This window comes from Girardinichthys multiradiatus, chromosome 6 (genome assembly GCF_021462225.1).
Source record: "Girardinichthys multiradiatus isolate DD_20200921_A chromosome 6, DD_fGirMul_XY1, whole genome shotgun sequence".
Lineage (NCBI taxonomy): Eukaryota > Metazoa > Chordata > Actinopteri > Cyprinodontiformes > Goodeidae > Girardinichthys > Girardinichthys multiradiatus.
The window spans coordinates 8,876,970-8,896,503 of record NC_061799.1 but is presented as its reverse complement, the minus strand read 5'-3'; the positions used below and the strand labels follow the sequence as shown (position 1 = coordinate 8,896,503).

The window sequence follows — 19,534 nt, the reverse complement described above, 5'->3', positions numbered from 1 at the left end:
ACACTCTTTACAGAAACAGATGTTCGTAGAGAGGTACCGGGCTACAGATCCAGTGGAAAGAGGAGAAGCATTGGCTTAGGGAGCTCTATTATCACCTACTCTTCCGGAGAGGAAACCTCTCCACATTTTCTTGTGATTACTGTTCTCATCCTCTCCAGCTTCATTTTAGTCCGATATGTCACCAAGGAAGTTCTGCTTCTGTGACTGTGGCCTGCTGCTTAAAATTATTTCGCACAATTATGTCTCTGGTTCTATTTTTCATATTATTCCTTTAGTTTCCTAAAATTTTACTTTTGTTTAATGTGAAGATAAGCTTTCAACGTTTTGTTCTGTCTTAGTTTTCTTTTTGTGATATAACAAAGAAATGAAAGCCAAGAACTTGGACTGTCTTCACATAAAGAAGTTATTATACTGTATTTATGAAAATGTAATACTGTGGCTTGTTAGACTCATCTCTGCCTGTCATTTCTGACTTTAGATGCCAAAGCGTGCCCGAGCGCAGAGTTCATGTGTGCCAACCGTAAATGCCTGGCCACGGTCTACGTGTGTGATGGTGATGACGACTGCGGAGACGGCAGCGATGAGCTCAAGTGTTCTTCTCCACAGACCTGTGGGCCCAACCATTTCCGCTGTAATGCCTCGGAGTGTGTACCATTAATGTGGAGCTGTGACGGAGACCCTGACTGCTCTGACGGTTCGGACGAAAGCCCAGAACGCTGCGGTGGTGATGGCGCCCCCTACCTGCCTAACCGCAGAGCCAACTGCACTGCTGGCGAGTTCCGCTGTGCTAATGGGGAGTGTATTCGCCTGACATGGAAGTGCGATGGCGACCCAGACTGCAAGGACAAATCTGATGAGTCTGACTGTCGTGAGTTTCTTATGACTGTCTCCCTCTATTCTGAGCAGTTTCCATTTTTAAAGTCCAACAGCTTGTAATCAATTGTTTTGGTGCACAGTCTTAAATTAAGTTTTAGTAATATATTTTTTTATGACTAATGGTGGTGTTTAAAATTTAGAGTGTCTGATGGGTATTGCAATAGGGCAGTGATTCTCAAAGTATGCCACTAGTTGCACCTGGTGGACCTCCAAAATATTGTTAACCAGGCCACCCTCCGGCGTGACGCAAGCCCATGATGGAGCTTGATGGCAATGTCAGCTCTCACATTCGCCTATCCATCGAATAATACAACTCAAAACAATACTTGAGGCAAGAAGTATAAAAATATATTGCATGTTTTTTTTTGCATTATTCTTTCTCTTTCTGACTGAGGCCTTGATGCAGTGAGACACTTTTAATCCTTTGTAACCTATCTTTCAACTATAGCCCTTGTTAAATCATCCTTTCATTCTGTGATCTGCAGAATTTTCTCATGCTTATGATCCTGTGGAACGGAATGGGCGAAGTCCACCCACTCATACACTCACCAGCCACTTTATTAGGTACAGCTGTCCCAACTGCTCATTAACACAAATTTCTAATCAGCCAATCACATGGCAGCAACTCAATACAACGATCTACTGAGGTTTTCACGCACTACCATCTCTAGGGTTTACAGAGAATGGTCCGAAAAAGAGAAAATATCCCGTGAGAGGCAGTTCTGTGGGCGCAAATGCCTTGTTGATGTCAGGTCAGGGGAGAATGGCCAGACTGGTTCGAGCTGATAGAAAGGCAACAGTAACTCAAATAACCACTCGTTACAACCAAGGTATGCAGAAGAGCATCTCTGAATGGACAACATGTCGAACCTTATATATATATATATATATATATATATATATATATATATATATATATATATATATATACATATATATACATACACCTAAGGGTATATAATATATACCCTTAGGTGTATGAATGAGTGTGTGCTTGGTTGTTTGTGTGTGGCCCTGCGATGGACTGGTGACCTGTCCAGGGTGTACCCCGTCTCCTGCCGATAGACTGCTGGAGATAGGCACCAGCTCCCCCGCGACCCACTATGGAATAAGTGGTAGAAAATGACTGATATATATATATGTATATGTGTGTATATGTGTGTATATATATATATATGTGTGTATGTATGTGTGTATGTGTGTGTGTATGTATGTATACATACAAAATTTGACGGAGGAGAGCACCCCTCTTTCAGAAGGTGTTTGAGGAGCCGCAGCCCTCACACATGCAGCGTTTGATCACAGCTTCTGAAGGAGAGAGATCCTGCAGTACAGATGATATGCGCCAGAGCTCGTTGCTCTGAGCCCCTTTGCCTCATCAGAACACATCACTCAGTAAGATACATCAGCTACTTATGCAGCTGCACACAAGTCTGATTTGATTAACAGCTGCTTGATCAACTGGAGGGTGTAATGTCACGTGTTTTTCACACACACGCAGATATTTACATTGGCCTAACCAAAACAATTCATTTATTGGCCGAGCATTCTCACCCGTTAATTATAGCAAAAATGGTCACTATAGGTTAATATAATGACCAATGTATTGCTCACCTTCTACTGTAGGAATTATTAGGGTACCAAAACTAAGTCCTAACAGTAAAAACAGTTGTTTGAATAAAGAGAGGAATAGTGTTATAAACCCGTAGAACTGGATGAACCCTAATGAAAATTTTTAGGCTGAGAACCAAAAAAATAGAAGAAAATCCCACCAGATTTCTTTGTCATGTAACATGACATTTCCATTGTGCTGGGTATTGAACATTTAGCTGGACATTTAGTTTAATGTTTGTCTTTTCAAATATTTCTGTTGAATAACACTGTATGGATGGAGCTTTGTGATAAAGCAGTTTTTCCTGTTAGATGGCCAGTGATCACAGCGCCCAAAGCTCTCACAGAGCCAAAGTGTGAAACTCAGATAGTCCCTCTACATCATCGAGATGTGCAGCAAATATGTCCGATAAACTCTCCTGGCGTGTAGTGCCATCTAAGCAGCATTTGGATGAGATGGATGTGCTCAGGTTTAAATTAGAAACCGGATTTTAGGTATTTTCACTCCCTTCTGGATCTATTTAAGGAATTAATTGTCATAAAAACGGAATTTTATACATGGTTTTTAACAGAAATGAATTCCTATAATGGACACTGACTGATATGTTCCCCTTGTTATTGCTTTTCTTTTTCATGGATCTATACTGAGCATCATTTATTTTCAGATCTAGGCTGATATTGACTGATATTCACCACAGCACAACCCAGAGAGGATGAGCTGTTGTGTACATTCATGTTGAGGCATCAGCTGGCCTGTCTCCATTATGTTCCCTCGGTCCTGTACTTATCTTGTCTTATGATAACAGTAAATCACATCCCATGAGTCATATATATTGCTTTTTATTGGGGTTCAGAGGGGAGTTCTGTTGTTGATGAAAATCTGCTCTGGTCTTGAGATAATAATGAATTTTGGTGTTGTAAGTCTCTTTGGCTTACAACACCAAAATTCATTTATCGCACACCCCAGGTTGACATTGTCTGGGCTGCATCAACCTCAGAAAGAAATTAGCACAGCTCAAGTATGTAATTACACAGTTTTGCTAATTTTATACATGCTTTCTGCCAATTATCTTTTCAAGGCAGGTTACTGGCACTATCTCAAAGCAAGCAAGCAAAGAGACATGGCAAATGTGTAATGGGTAAAATATAAGAAAATGTCTTGGAATCGGATTTGATCCAATACTGTTAAATTCAGAATATGAATCCTAGTTTTTTTTTTTTTTTTTTACTTATTTTGTTTTTATTTGTGTCCCTTTTGCAGCTCTGCTGACATGTCGTCCTGATGAGTTTCAGTGCGGTGATGGTTCGTGCATTCACGGCACCAAGCAGTGTAACAAGGTCCATGACTGTCCTGACCACAGTGATGAGTCTGGCTGTGTCAACGGTGGGTTTCAGAAACTACACCCTCCCACCCCAACATCGCCACAGTTCTTTATCTAAGCCTCTGAATTCTTCTCTTCTTTCCAAAATCTTATACAACTCTTGCTACCGGAAGTGATCACCTCTCTTTTAAACTATTCATTAAAGAACATCCAAAGCATTCAGTGGGTTTGGTGGAAAATGGTGTATGTTCACTGATCAGGTATAACATTATGGTTATTTGTACACCGTTGAAAGCTCCAAAAATAGGTATCTTAGCATCAGAACTGGACCTCTGATCAATGGAAGAAGCTGGCCTGGTCTGATAAATCACAGTTTTATTTACATCACGTGTGTGTGTCGTTAATTGGGTAACCACATGAAACCAGTATGCACTATGAAGCCAAGTTAGGTTGGTGGAGCCAGTTTGATGGTAGGGCAATGATCTGCTTGGTACAATTGGGTTGTGGGCTGGCATTCATGTGGATGTTTTTTGACCTTATCATTGTCATTCCCTATATATACACCCTTTTGTTCCCTGATGCATGTCCCATCTCTCAGCAGGATTATGCACTCTGCCACAAAGCAAAAATGATTCAGAAATGATCTGAGGATCATGACGAAGATTTTGAGTTGTTCCCCAGATCTCTGAAAAAAGGAACATCTGTGCAATGTGCTGGACAATCTTACAGGACTTAAATGATCTGCTGCTAACATCTTGGTGCCTTATAACACAGCTCATCTTCTGGGGTCTGGTGGAAACAACTCCTATGGCTAAGGTTTATTTTGATATGCAAATACACTATTACACAGGTGGTCTTAATTTTATGCCAAATCAGTGTGCATCATTTCAGTATTTGTTTTGTTCCATGTGAGCTAATGTACTACATGTAAATAACTACTTATAATTGCATATGCATTCAGAGCAGCAAGCAGTTGTTCTTTAAAATGTTCACCAAAAATGTTGTTTTCTTGAAATGTATAAATATTGCTGTAAATGTATCATAAAAATCTCATGAGTACAATATGTTCTTAGTGACAATGAAGTAATGATTACAGTAATGATCAAAGTGACTCTATTATTTGATTTGTGTATCTGCTGGAAATGGAGCAAGGCTGAGTTTATCAGCCCCAATTTGAATCTTGAAGATAAAGTTCCTCTTTACTGTCTAAATCAGGGAAATTAATTATCACTGGAGCACATATTATCACATGCCACTCAGGCTTACTGCATATGGAAACAAACAGCGCTGGTGCTAATAATACTGTTAGTGCAATATGTGATAATGCAGCAGTCCTTTTCCATGTAGCTGATGGTTTTAAAGGTTTCAGCTGTTGAATATAAAACAAAACTTTAGTCAGATGTTGAAAACACAAAGCAAATTTCTTGCTTGTTTGAGGAGTGAGTGACCTGTGGTATCCAAAGGTATCTTATCACTAGAACAAACATTGCAAAACCTCACGTTACACCTAAGAGAGCAACAGGTGAACCTCATTGGTTTACAGCACAGGAAAGCTGTATTAAAAGCAGAACTGAACTGCCGGGTCCATGATATGTTTACAGCATGGTGCTACCTTGTTGAGTGGGTGGATTCATTCAGTCTGTTGCTTTCAGCTCTCTAATTAAAAGCTCTAAATAAAAGCTGTTTTCTTCATTGTGCCCTTCATTATCTAAAACGAATGCACTCTCGACAAACGCAGAAAACATCTGTTTTTGGTTTAAATTTCTCCTGGTAAACGTGGGAACAAATGATTTTTTATGAATCTGTGAACAAAAGGTGTGAAGCTGACATCAGTTAAATAAAATGAGGCAGGAGTACCTATGCTGAAGTTTACTGTGAGTCACTCATATTTTCAGTTTAAGCAACTATATGGAGGGGTAACTAAAGTGTGAACAGTACAAACTAATATGAACAAGCTGGTAAAGTTTTTTGGATTCAGACAGTGCTCTCTGTAAGCCACTTTTCTAAGTTCACCTTCTTATGGATAATTTATCAGCTTCCTGCTGAATAAAGGGGCACGGAAATAAGAACAAGTAAGAGAAAGTAAAATTCAGAAGAGGAGATGAGAAAGTTAAACATTGAACATTAATGTTTTTACATTGTGACTTTTGTTTTGTAGGTGCTTCCAAACTTCAGTTGGAAGAATTATTTGCATGTTTACTTAATGTTAATAGGTATATGGACCTGTTTTCACTTCCTCAAACAAAATATTTATATTTTGATGTGCAATTTATAGAGTTTGTTCTGTACTTTGTCTTTTTTGTTGCAGCCACAAAATGTGAAGGACCTCTGAAGTTTCAGTGCAAAAATGGGGAATGTATTGACAACTCTAAGGTGTGTGACTCTGTCAAAGACTGCAAGGACCGCTCTGACGAGCCTAAGAAAGAGTGCGGTAAGATGTTGTATGTATTTAACACATACAGGTCTGGTTGTAGATTGTTCAGACAAGCTTTTATTATTTCTGTCTTTGGTGAAACTAAAACATTTGTTCTGATACTGATACACGAGAGAGTCCAGACATCTGTATCTACAATGTGTGTACCTTTTGTATAAGGGAATTATGTCATTTTGTTTTGTTCTCAGTTTTATTAATCGACTACTCTGCGCCCACAAACTTGGAACGCACATTGACACAACAAAGCGCACTCATTAAATGACTCCTGGTGATACACACTGACCAGCCATTTTCTTAGGTGCATCTTTTCAGTTGCTTATTAACAAATTGTGAATCACAGCAGCATCTCATTGCATTCTGGCATCTAGAAGATCAAGATAACTTGCTGAAGTTCAGAGCAATCATAACAATGGCAAAGGAGGGCATTTAAGTGTCTTTGAGCGTAGCATGGTTGTTGGTATCTTGAAGAGACTTCTGATATGGGATTTTACATACTCAACACTTTACAGAGAAGGATCTGAAAAATAAGATTTTCTGTGAGTGCAAGTGTGTGAACACAGATGTCTTGTTAATGTCGGGAAAATGGACTGACTTGTTTGAGATCACAGAAAGCTCACATAACCACTCATTACAACCAAAGTACAGTATACAGAATACCACCTCTGAACATACAACAAGTATTTCCTTTCCACTGTAGCCACATTCTTGCTCAGGAGGAGGGACGGCTGCAAAATCAGTGACTTGATGCAAATGGTTGTGCTTTCCTTACACACAACCTTGGACCACCTGGCAGTTAGACTATCTTGAATGACATGCAGGATCAGATTGGACAGCGTGTCATTGAACCTTGACAGTGATGGGCTACAGCAGCAGAAGACCACACTGAATGCCACACTTGTCACATAAGGACCGGAGACTGAGGATATAATTAGGTCCATCTTACCTTGTATCACTGTCTTATGCTGGTGATGGTGGTATAATGGTATGAAGTAATTTTCCCCTAAAACCAAATAAACATTGTTTAAATGTCACTGTCTACCTATGTATTACTGTAGACCATTTCCATCCATTGATGACCACATAATGCACAATATGTCACAAAGCTCAAATGGTGTTAAACTGTTTGTTGAGCATACAGTGAGTTCACTTTATTCCAAAGGCCTCAAAGTCACTGGATCTAAATCAAACAGCTCCTTTGGGATATGGTGAAATAAGAGATTTCCTTCACGCTGCACATGTGATAAATCTGCAGCATGATGATATGTACGTATGGACTAAAATCTCAGCAGGACACCCTGTTGAATCCATGCCACGGCAAATTAAGGCCATTGGAAAGGCAACTAGTAAGGTGTGCATCATAACATGATCAGTTAGCGTTTATATGGTTTCTGAATAGTAGTAGTAGTAGTTATTCATTTACATGATCATTTAGAACCATTAGGCTAAAACAATACAGTTCATTTTACAAAATTGTCCAAAAAGGAAAGCAAATCAAAAATGCTTTTTCAGAATTAACATGGTTATCCTCAGTTTGGTTGAAATTATATTCTTCATTACCTGAACATGTTTAATGAAACAGAAAATTAGAGATAAAATTGTTTGGGTTTTAGATATCAGTGAGAGAATTTCTGACACAAGAAAGTAAGAAGCAAACATCCAGCTTCAAATAAGGATATTCCTCAGAGGAATCTAAATCTGTGTGGGAAAAGTGACAGGTCCCAAAGCAGACTGACCTCTGCCAGGAAATGAAACTACAGAACCGAGACCGATATTCCAGAGTGTAATTCCCTTCCCCTTCTTCCTCCTCTTCCTCCTTCATTTCACATTCCCAGCTCATTAAAAGCATGTCCACACACACACCTTCCTCATCTCTGTGCTCGCTCAGCCATTTACCTGTTCCACTTCTAAATCACACGCACAAAACAGACTTGGATGCATTAGCGTGTGATTCGTGCTGCAACACACTTCTGCTCCGATGTTTGCCTTGCTGGCCTCTTACCCAAGAAAATAAAAACAATGCATTTCTGAGTGCGCTCAGGGAAATGTTTTACTGTCTCATGGAAAAATATGACATCACCACAGCACCGGCTTATTACTGAACACCATTTATTTCTTCTACTGTCGAGGATGGTATTATAACAGGCTCAACATACCACATCTGCAGAAAGGCAGTATAGATCTAGGAAGAGGAAAAAGATGCAATATTTTGTCACTCATGGGGAAAAGGGATCTGCCCTTTAAATCTTCTTGGAAGCAGTGTTGAAAGAGCTGTTTCTTTTTTCACACATGGATTCTCTAGGGGCTTCAATCTTACCCAGCATGCCCCTCCTACACACGGGATTGAGTGAGAGCTCACATGCTGCTGCATCTTGGTCTTTTTTTAATCTAATGTCCATTTTGAACTGATAGGGGAATAGACGGTGCTGCTGTGAGTGGTAGGTTGCTGCCACTCATTCTCTCTGATTTATAGAAGGGAATTTAATGGCGACAGTGGTTTAGTTTGTTGGGAGTAACGGACAACAGAGGGGGGTTAGTACATGACAGAATTTACTTTAAATCGGAAGAAGGTTCACCTTTCTCCATTAAGAGTTACCTGTAACTCACCCTCCTCAATTTGTGCAGTAGGAAGGCCTAGTTTGTGGTCTCTTCAGTCTCAATATAACTTTTAGCAAATTCAGCAAGCCCAGTAGCTCTGTGTCAGCTCTACAAAGGATTTCACCTACTTTCAGCTTGTTTTGATTTTTCCAGCCTGCAGCTTCTCTGTTTTGCTTCACTCTAAAGATCAATAGTACTCCACTTGCTATCTGTTCAGAACCAGAGAGTACTATTACATGGTAGACCTCATAGCTCATGAGGCGATGTGATTGTTTGACAAGTTAAAAAGAATGGAGAGCAAAGCAAAGCTAACTGTGGCTGTATAATTATCAGAAAATCCACATCTACAAAGTGCTGCCACTGGCAGCTGATAAATGTCATGTGTACTTCATTAACTCCTGTGATGATAGAACATCAGGGCATCATTCCCTTTTTTCAGCTGCTTCAAAGAGGTATCAGAAATATAACTAGTCTGTAAAATGTCTCCTTTGACTTTTCTACTCCTACTTTGTGCTTTTTGGGGTGGTAGGAGGCTGGTGTCTGTCCTAGCTGTTAGAGAGGGTTGTTGTAAATATGAATCTGAGAATATTATTTAATATTTAATATTAATATTTTATCACATAATATTTCGGTCTGTTAAGGGTTGTCCTGTGAATACCAGCCCAATAAGGCGATGGTATTAGGACAGAATAGAAAGGTGTGAGACGAGCTCTGGCATTATTGAACAGCATAAACTCTGCACATATATGGAATGAATTCACACAATTTCTTAAAATACAAGAATTTATTAACAAAAATAAGTCAACTCAAAGTCAAACATATTTCAATCAACAAACTCTTTACTATGCTAAAACAATCCAACTAAACTACCAAGCAGAATTAAAGAGTAATGAAGACTAATGGGCTATGTACAATATAAACAAGTTGATTAAAGATGATTGGAAATCATGACCAAAAGGAGTGATGCAACATTACCATGCAATGTTTGTTTGAGAACCAAGGATTATCTTGAAGAATCTGGAACTGAAGTTAAGTTAGTCTTGGAACCAACTTAGGAAATAATCAGCAAACGTTTAGACAACCCTTCACAAAGCAAGATCAGATAAAATATTATTTTAATAAAATAATGTTTTAAATAATGATCTGCTGAATAAAACCAACCTCCTGGATGACTAATTCTCAACGGTGTCTAATTAACTGCCTTTATTTATTGAAATAATATTTGAAGAAATATTATTAAGGGAGTATTTTGGAAAAGAGCCAAATCTTTCTGGAGAAATGGGGCTCAATGGTGTTTACTTAGTTATCAAATCTAGTAAATGATGTTCAGGGATTATTATTCACTAGCTTGAAAACCAACAACCTTTCTTTTGAATAGTCTTTAGTAGCACATGTTCTCTACCGGTTAGCCGTTAAGCTAACAAAGAAGCTTAGCACCAGAATCAACACATACCTTTAAAATACCAGGATTAATAAAAGGGTTAAAATGCATAAGCGCGGACGGCGCGTTATGAGCAATGTTCTGGTTAAAACCACCCTTTAAATAAAGTTTATCTTAACTTTAAAACATACAAAGAACACAGAACCGGCGCATGCCGTAGCTAGCCTACTAGCACTAAAGATAGCCAGGTTCCACAAAACAAAACTTCATAACATGAAAACGTTTAGATCATTTCATCCTAAACCTATCTGTTAATCTGCCCAAACCTAACCTCTGATCATGTTGAGTAAACGTTGTCCAAGGGCGATGAAGTTCGAATAAACGTCCACAGTCAACAAGCGGTTGGCTTTCAGCTAACCTCTGCGTTCGCTCTGTGAACAATAGTGTTAGCTCCGGAGGGCTGGGCGGCTGTTTGTTACCGTAACATGGTGGTGCAAGCCGTAGTCCGTCCTTCAGGCTCGGCTTGTAGAAACAGCTTCTCCACCGGGGATCTCTCTCTGCGACACAGTTTTGCTTCTGCAGGACTTCGGAGAGAAAGGTAAGCAACTCTTACACCTTAATTTCCCCGTTCATGAATGAAAATACCGGATACACAGACAGTATTTCATTCTACTTAACTTTGCATATGATCGATGATCGTATGGCTTTGGATCCAGTTGAATTTATGTCTTTTTCCCAGCAAAAGACATCAGCGCGCTTTCCTTCCTCTGGAAGGCCGCGTGGAAGAGAAAGACTTGTGGAAAGGTGGGGGCTTATATGCGGCAGTGTCATCGTGGGAAGTCCTCTGCTACCCCCCCCCCCCCCCCCCCCCCCCCTCCCCCTTCTGAAGTTGTGCTGGAAGTCAGTTAAATGCCATTTATTTTGAAAGTTCCAGAAATGTTCGTACCGGAGTTTTAATGTTGAAATCCATGGCTGTAGGTCCCAACAGGGTTCACCCAGCACAGATCAGTGTCTCAGGGTCATTGAAGAGACATAGTGGCCAAACAATCCGGCAAATCTGCACTAACGTTTAAGGGTTACATAAACCTGTGGCATATGACACACTTCTAAAAGTATTCCCTCATTACTAGTCTGGTGTGGGTTGGCCACAGTGCCTTAAAGCCACCGACCAGACTTCACTGGATACGGATTTAAGGAGCTGTGCCCAAAAATTCCTTTTTAATCCTGTTTTTGTTTAGTAGCACTGGTCCTTCTGATATAACCATCCATGGCTGAAATCCAGTAATCTGTCTCGACTGAAGACTCAGCAAGACTCATCCAAAGTGTTAAAGTTCCAAACTGACATTAGACAATTGATGTCTCACCATGTCGCTGCTGATCCCATTTCCTTTTATACCCAATCATTCTGCGTATCTACGTAGAAATATACACTATATGATGGGAGAAAAGATTCATCCAGCTCACAAGACAAGACTATGCATAATGTCGGGTCCACAAGAGATGAGATTTTAGCAATGTTGTGACTAGTCCGTATTTTTTTCTTTCTAATTTCTGAGGTGGTCCTATAGTTAAAACACCTAAAGGAGCTTAAAATTCCCATTTTAGGTGTTTTCATGACCACTAGGCCACAAGTGGTCTAAATATTTTGATGCGGCCCCTGACACTAGTTCAAGAATAGTACAAATTTAGCCCAGCAACATTGTCAGATGGACACTTTTTTTAGGGCAGTATTTTTATTTTTATTTTTTAAAGATATTCTTTTCAGCACTAGTGGCCTTTATTTTTATTTTTTGACAGTAGGCAGACAGGAGAGAGGGGTAGAGAGAGCAAATGTCGCCAGGTCCGGGACTCGAACCCGGGATGGCCGCTTCGAGGACTATAGCCTCCGTATATGATCACACGCTTAACCCCTACACCATTAGCGCTGCGCATTTAGGGCAGTATTTTCACTGACAATTAAAATCTTCTAAAAAAAGCTAAATATTAGGTACAGCACAAAGTATTCATATTTTATTAGCAAATATCTTGTTTTTATTTTAATTCCATTGTAAATAGGACTAAAAACATCCAGTGGCTTTTAAAAGCACACTTCCAGGTCCTTCCATTCATTAAAGTTGGCTAAACTAAATCCAAATAGAAAATAATCAGCCCCCAAAAAATTAGGAAGCCTTCTTTTATTGTGCAGCACAAAGGTTGGCCACCACCTTTTATGTTTTGGATATATAATATTTACAGATCCTTTTTTAAACTACACTTATTTGTTTGTTTCAGTAGAATGTTGAATGTGTAATTTATTGTTGCCACAATATGCACACACTCCTTCTGTGCTACTGAAAACCCACTCACTGCAGCATGCTTAATGCTTGTGGCTTCTACTGGCCATCTGGGTCACTTGTAGAATGTGATATAGAGAACTGAAATTCCCCAGATGATCAGGCAATCAATAAATATAGAAAAAATGAGACAGCTCATTATTGCAAACCTAATTTACTCTGTGCTGGGGCTGCAGAACACCATGGATTCTACTCCTTCATTCTAATACCTCTACACAAAACTGAGGCATAATCAAAGGCAATACATGTTTCAGACTTGATGTTGCATAAATGTGTTTCTTCACATTTACACCCACTAACATATTTCAGATGCCTCAGCCTTTTTGGCTACATAATAAACAGTGCGAAATAACAACTTTATGGTCAAATTAGAATCATAATTTCAATTAACATTTAGGTTTATATCAAATAAAAAAGTGAAAATGGACAAACATCACACCGGAAGGCATGCAAGCCAAGATCTACACCAAAGAGTTTCCTGCTTATTGAACACGGAGCAAACTACCTCATTAACATAACCACTGAATGTATTTACCCTCATAAACATATTAGCAACACAATAGTATTTGATAGAAAAACTGTAATTCCACCATTTCCTGTTTAAATTGACATTAAATAGTATCTTTAAAATCTTCATAGGATTTCAGAAAAATGTTTGTACAACTTTTAATAAACATGTTAGGAAGATATTATGATACGTCTGAATCTTTACAAAGCTGGACCCGTATTCGTCATCTTCCGCTTCATCCTGGACCACCGGGTTGCGAGGACAGCAGACTCAGAAGAGATGCCCATATCTTCCTCTCCCCAGACACTTCCTCCAACTCCTCCAGGGAGAGGCCAAGGTGTTTCCAGGCCAGCCAAGAGACATAGTCCCTCCAGCATGTCCTGGGCCGTCCCTGTGGGCCTGGCAGCTGCACCGATCCGTCTGTCAATCTCCCACTCCATTCCCACTCTGGGTGTCTCCTGACACCCCGCCTGGCTACAGTGTGGGATCCCAGCTCCGGTGTACCGGGTGACGTCACGTGTCTCGTTCTATTGGTCCTTATAAAGGTGTCTAAACCACTCATTGTCTGATCCATCACCCAGAGCCTGCTTGCCATGGGATACCCTGCCAGGGGCATTCAGGCCACGGACAATATAGCCTCTAGGGTTATTCGAGCTCTCAAACCCCTCCACTACATTAAGGTGGCAGTTCAAGGAGGGGGCATTTTTAGAATTGCCATAATTATTACAAAGTATGTAAAGTCTTCTTGGAAATGACATGATACTGGTTTTTTTTTTTTTCTCTCAAAACCTTATGAGTCTGAATTTTAGATTATGCTTTTACTGGATATATTCTGAGAACACAGCCAGTAGAGGTAAAACTGTTTATTCTGTTTACTGTTGCAGTGTTTGGTTCATGCAGCTACATCCTGACACCATTCACTGTTCTGCTGATGCAGAGCTTTGCTTTGGCCAGACTGTCAGCTAACTCAGGCACACACATTGACGCATACACTCACACAAGTTTAGCTTTCAAGGGCTGATGATAAGAAGCTCTCTGGTTATTGACAAATGTGTAACTCTAGATTGGATAGAACACTTCAAAAACTATGATTGAGAAGCAGGGATTCTCTTGCAGCTTAATCCATTTTTCTTTTATCGGCCCTTTTCAGCTGGTCATTCACTGTAAAAGCAATACAGACTTCTGAAAGAAAAACGTCAATGTTTTTATTTTTACTCTGTCCGCTTTCTTTGTTACTCATTTAAGCATTTTTAAACAAACACAAAAGTGTGTTTATTTGTTAAGTTTAGAAAAAATGGCATCTCCTTCCATTATTTATCTTATGATGGCCAAATCTATGTGCTTTTAAGGCGAAGTGATGCTGGCCCATAACACCTATTTTATCTTGTTTAAGGATATTAAAGCTGGATGGCAATAAATTTCCTGAATTTTAATGAAAAAAGACTGAGGTACTTGTCTTTGGACCTAGTGAAGCATGTCGGACCCCTCCTATTAATTTAGACTCCCTGGCAATGTATGTTAAGTCTAAAGTTAAGAGCTTTGGTTTTAAGATGGACAGTGATTTTCAACTTGAAAGTCAAAGTCCAGTTTTTATCATAAAAAAAAAAAATAGCAAAGGTAAAATCTATTCTTTCTAGGCAACAGTTGGAAACAGTGATCCATGCCTTTTTTTCATCACGACTGGATTACTGTAATTTACTCGGAATCAGCCTGTCCTCACTAACTCATTTGCAGCTGGTTCAAAATGCCAATGCACCCCTTTCAATAGGAACACATAAAAGGGAGCACATTACCCCTTTCCTGACTTCCCTCCACTGGCTGCCTGTGTACTTCAGAGTTCATTTCAACGTCCTTGTTTTTAAGGTGTTACATAGCCTTGCCCGTCTTATATAACTGAGCTTCTCCACCACTACACTCCCGCACGCTCGGTCACGCAGGTCTGCTGACAAGCTGCTCCTGGTCATTCACAGTTTGAAGCAGAAGCTTAGAGAGGATAGGGCCTTCTTTATTGGGGCCCCTAGGTTAAGGAATGCCTTACCTTTGCACATTCTACAGGCCCCTTCACCGTTCATTTTTAAAACTCGTTTAAAAACATATTTCTCTTTGGCCTTCAACCCAGCTGAGATTTGATTTTACTCAACTTTTATTAGTATTGATTTTATCTCTTTTATTGTTTGGTTTTTATGATGTTTTTTATATTGAGTTTTCAATTTATTTACATTGTTGTGTGTTTAGCTTTGTTATTTTATTTTTTTTCTTATTCTATTTATTCCCGATGTTCAGCACTTTGCTTCAGCTGTGGCTGGTGTTAAAGCTCTTTATAATAAAGTTGATGATGATCATGATTCCTCCTGGATGAGCATGTTGTGCCAGTGGACAGTTGATTGTATTAAGTAATAAAGTTTGCAGCAATCCTTTATACTGAAAATTCATAGAACGACAGCGGAAAGGAAAACTTTAACATAAAGAAACATCCAGCAGAACCTGAATCAGTGTTAAGTGGTGGTTTTCAGAAGACAGTATACACACACAACAAAGAAACACAGATGAACTGATCCAGGAGTACTTCATTACTTTCCAACAAAGGCTCAGCTAATTGCTTTGTCTAGGAGAGAAACAGGGTTAGTGTATCCCATATTTGAATTTTTGTCATTTTTAGGATCACTGTGAAAGATATAGAGTTCCTGTTTAATTTAGCTGCCTCCCTTTATTTCTGTGACAGATCCTTATGGGGCCTCTTAGATTCTCAATTCACAGCATTAAAGCCCTCTACACACACATTTCATATCCCAACAGATGGGACTGACTTTCAATTAACCAGCTCCCCTTGTGCGCTGTGGCGTCTCTTTGAGGCTCTCTCTACTGTTGAGAACAGCTGATAAGCGTTCTCAACAGGATATGGAAGTTAAAAAGACAAGATGAATGAATTTTTTTCTCAACCTCTGTGCAAATCATACAAGAGTGTCAGAGCAGAGCAGGAATGGTCCATTTATGAAGGAATTGACCTGCAAGTTGTAAACATTGTGCCTGCCTCTTTTGTAATTCTTTGCATTAGAACACTGTCTTCCCCTTGTTTGTCTCACAGGGTTGAACGAGTGTATGATCAATAACGGCGGCTGCTCCCATGTCTGCATGGACAGACCAATTGGTTTTGAGTGCCAGTGTCCCACCGGATACCAGCTGCTGGACAAGAAGACTTGTGGAGGTAAAATTGCATATATTAAACACAGAGATCAACAGAATCTTGCAAAAAGAATACCCCTGAAACCTTTCCCAAATGTATCATGATTCATTAAATATACTTTATTGGGATTTTGTGTGTTTGGTGAACAGAAAGAATGGAGGAGTTATGGAAGAATGGCACTAAGTGAGCAATTGTTGGAAAAAACATAGGACCCATTTAAAATTTTACCCAAACCATGTAGGAACACAGCAAACACAATGAAGAAGGTGCTTTGGTCAGATGACACCAATACTTAACATTTTGCATTTAGGCCTAGAAGTTATGTGTGGAGGAAAATTTAACTCTGCATGTCATTCTAAATACACCAACATGTGGGTTGACTTTTCTTCAGCAGGGCCAGTGAAAATGTAGGGCATCCTTGGAAGAAAACCTGTTAGAAGCTGCAAAAGACGACGGGGGGAAGGTCCATCTTTGAGCAGTTTTAATAGGAAGCCAGATCCAGACATTTACCTTCCACTTAGCATTAATGTTCTACCTTGTGTTGATTTAACACAGACCTGGGTATGTCACAGAGTTGACTGGACCACACAAAAACTGGAAATCAAACATGCAAACAGTGTTTTATTCTGCACACAAAATAGAATATATTGCTTTAATTTTGAAAAATCAGCTTTCTTTGAGGGAAACTTCTGTTTCTTGATATCTGTACAGCACCTTCCTACAGTCCTGCAGAATCAGCTCCAATAAGCAGGGATGGAAGTTACTGTAAGAAGTGTCAGTTGATGTTAAAGAAGAAAAGATAGAAAGGAAACATAGATGTTTTTATCAATATAAATAAAACAGTTGGAAAAGAGTTGGACTTGTTTTTGGAAATTAGAACAAAATTTGATTGATAAGACTAAACATTAAGTGAAATAATATGAGACCTTGCATATTTATGAAAATTCTTTGTTTATACAGTGAAATGATTCCATATGTTAAGGAAATCTCAAGTTTCAACTGTCAGTCTGGTTGTTTAGTTTCATTGGCTTCTGTTGCGAGAAGAAGATAAAATTATATTTATAATGTATTATTTAATATTTACTCGTGTTCAGCCAATTGTGCGGCTCTTGTCAACAGTCAGAGTTGCTGTTGTGGTCCTCAATACTTTTTAAAGGCACTGTAAGGAGCAGCCAGCTGACTGCTGACAATGCCAGTTTAAACGTGTTTACTTCTTTCTAGCTGTCTGTCTATCTGTGCTGCTCATCATTCCCGCAGGGAAAAAGATGCACTTGCTCTGCTCTCGCACGTTCACATACACATAACATGCCCTTCACACCCTTTCCCCCCATTTTAACACAATCATTACACCCATTGCAACCCACAGAAAAAGGTGTCTGAAAAGAAAGGTCAGGAGAGGCTGACATGCATGAAACACGCCTCCTTATTAAGTTCTTTCTTTCCTTAAGCTTCTTATATGATCTGTGTTTGTACACCAATAAAAGTCATAAATAAGCATCTGTTCTCACTGTTTTTTTCATGTCACAGGGATAATTGTCAGTTTCTGTTCAGCTCTGATGTTCAGCTTCAGACTAATAACATCTCTTTCTTGTCTTCCTCGCAGACATCAATGAATGTGAGAACCCTGACGCTTGTAGCCAGATATGTATCAACTACAAAGGAGATTTTAAGTGTGAGTGCTATGAAGGATATGAGATGGACCTGGTCACTAAGACTTGCAAGGCTGAAGGTGAGTTACACTGATCTACAGTGATGAAAGTTTAAGGCAGTTATATACTGAGGAAAAAATAAAGTAAAACCCAGGGCACAAATTCTTAACAAGTGTGTATGAAATGTTTGGTTGATTTTTTGCTACAGGTCATAGCATCTATAGATGCAGTTTAACTAGTTTTGTGAATGTATTTCCCTTGATAAACAGTAAATTCTGCTTCATTGCTGATAACAATACAATCTCTGAGCTGTTGCATTGGCTAATTAGTGGACCCAATCACTCGTTTGTACCACAGCATCAAACCCTCTGCTTCATATAATCATTAACATCTTTCTGCAATTACAATCTTATCACCATTTTGCAGCTGTTTGTGTACCTAAGAGAACTGCTAAAAAACATAATGACGAGCATCATCAGAGCAGCCAGCCTAGTTTTTCACTGGCCAAACCCATCCACTGGCTCTCATTACTTTAGTTTCCTGAGTGACACACTGATGTGTTTAGCCATGCTGAACATTTATAAATAGGCATATCAACTCTTCGGGGGTACCTGGCAGATCTTGGTGGAGGAAAATTACATCAGTTTAGTCAATTTAGTTTGGGGCTCCTAATAAATGTTAGGTGACAAGCAGGGAATGAAGTGAACTGCTTGAAGACAAGTTCATATTCATTGGCTTCAGCAATGACTAGAGGCTATGAAGAAGGTCATTGTTCATAAAGGCCATTGTGTTCTGTGTTTACACTTCATTTCCCCCACAAATTGGAACTCATTAATAGGCAGAAAACAGTGAATCAGATTAATCACATTCATTTGCAGGTGCTTTTTTTTTTGCGCAATTAAAGTGCAGCTATTTTAAATCCTGCCTTTATATTGTGTGTGCATTTCACCCCTCCATATGTTACAGTGCTTTATTTAAAAGATTAAACCAACAAAATGTGTTGCACTATTTTAAAGTGTAAGAAAATCAAGTTGTCTTCGCTTTTTGCAAATATAAATTTGAAAGTTGTGCTGTGTCCCACTTTTCTCGTGCAACTTTCCAGTGATACATAGACCTGCTTTCAATGTAGGAGTTGTATGTAAACCTCATTAAGGAATGAGTCAATAAGACGTCTGTTTCTAGCTGTAATTTAGACCTATATATTTTGTCCAGGTTTAGGCCAAGCAAAGCTTGCTGGTCTTAAAGTGGTCTAAACTCAGACTAAAAATTCAAAAAATATAAGGTCTGCAAAGAAGTCTGAAGTATGCAAAAATGTTAGAAAGCATAACCTGAAACTCAGACACTAAACAAATTTCATTTTTTGTTCAGTTGTGATATGGTGATAACCTCAATGAGGACAATTTATTCTTTTTTGTGGGCTAAAACTGGTCTGTTTTAGACATCTAAAACTTTTTCTAGACAAGAGAAATCTTTTCCTGTACAACAAATTTCCACCAAAGGTAACCTAGACATTTATGAACCTTTTTAGAAGCTCGATAGATGTATTTTCAGCAAACAAAATGCTTATTGGGTTTTGTGTGAATTAATCTTCCTTTAAATCCAGCTGTTTTGTGAAGGGACATTTATGAACATGGAGCATCA

General features: G+C 39.1%; 1 protein-coding gene across 4 annotated transcripts in view; it reads left to right on the top strand.

Moving 5' to 3' along the window:
* Positions 1-19,534, top strand: part of LOC124870090 (low-density lipoprotein receptor-related protein 8-like) — a 138,762-nt gene that overhangs the window by 81,212 nt on the left and 38,016 nt on the right. For all 4 annotated transcript variants that reach the window (XM_047368568.1, XM_047368569.1, XM_047368567.1 and 1 more), the window contains exons 5-9: positions 479-868; positions 3,749-3,871; positions 6,118-6,240; positions 16,146-16,265; positions 17,848-17,973. In XM_047368568.1, coding sequence (XP_047224524.1) covers positions 479-868; positions 3,749-3,871; positions 6,118-6,240; positions 16,146-16,265; positions 17,848-17,973 — 882 coding nt within the window. The remainder of the gene's footprint in view (positions 1-478; positions 869-3,748; positions 3,872-6,117; positions 6,241-16,145; positions 16,266-17,847; positions 17,974-19,534) is intronic.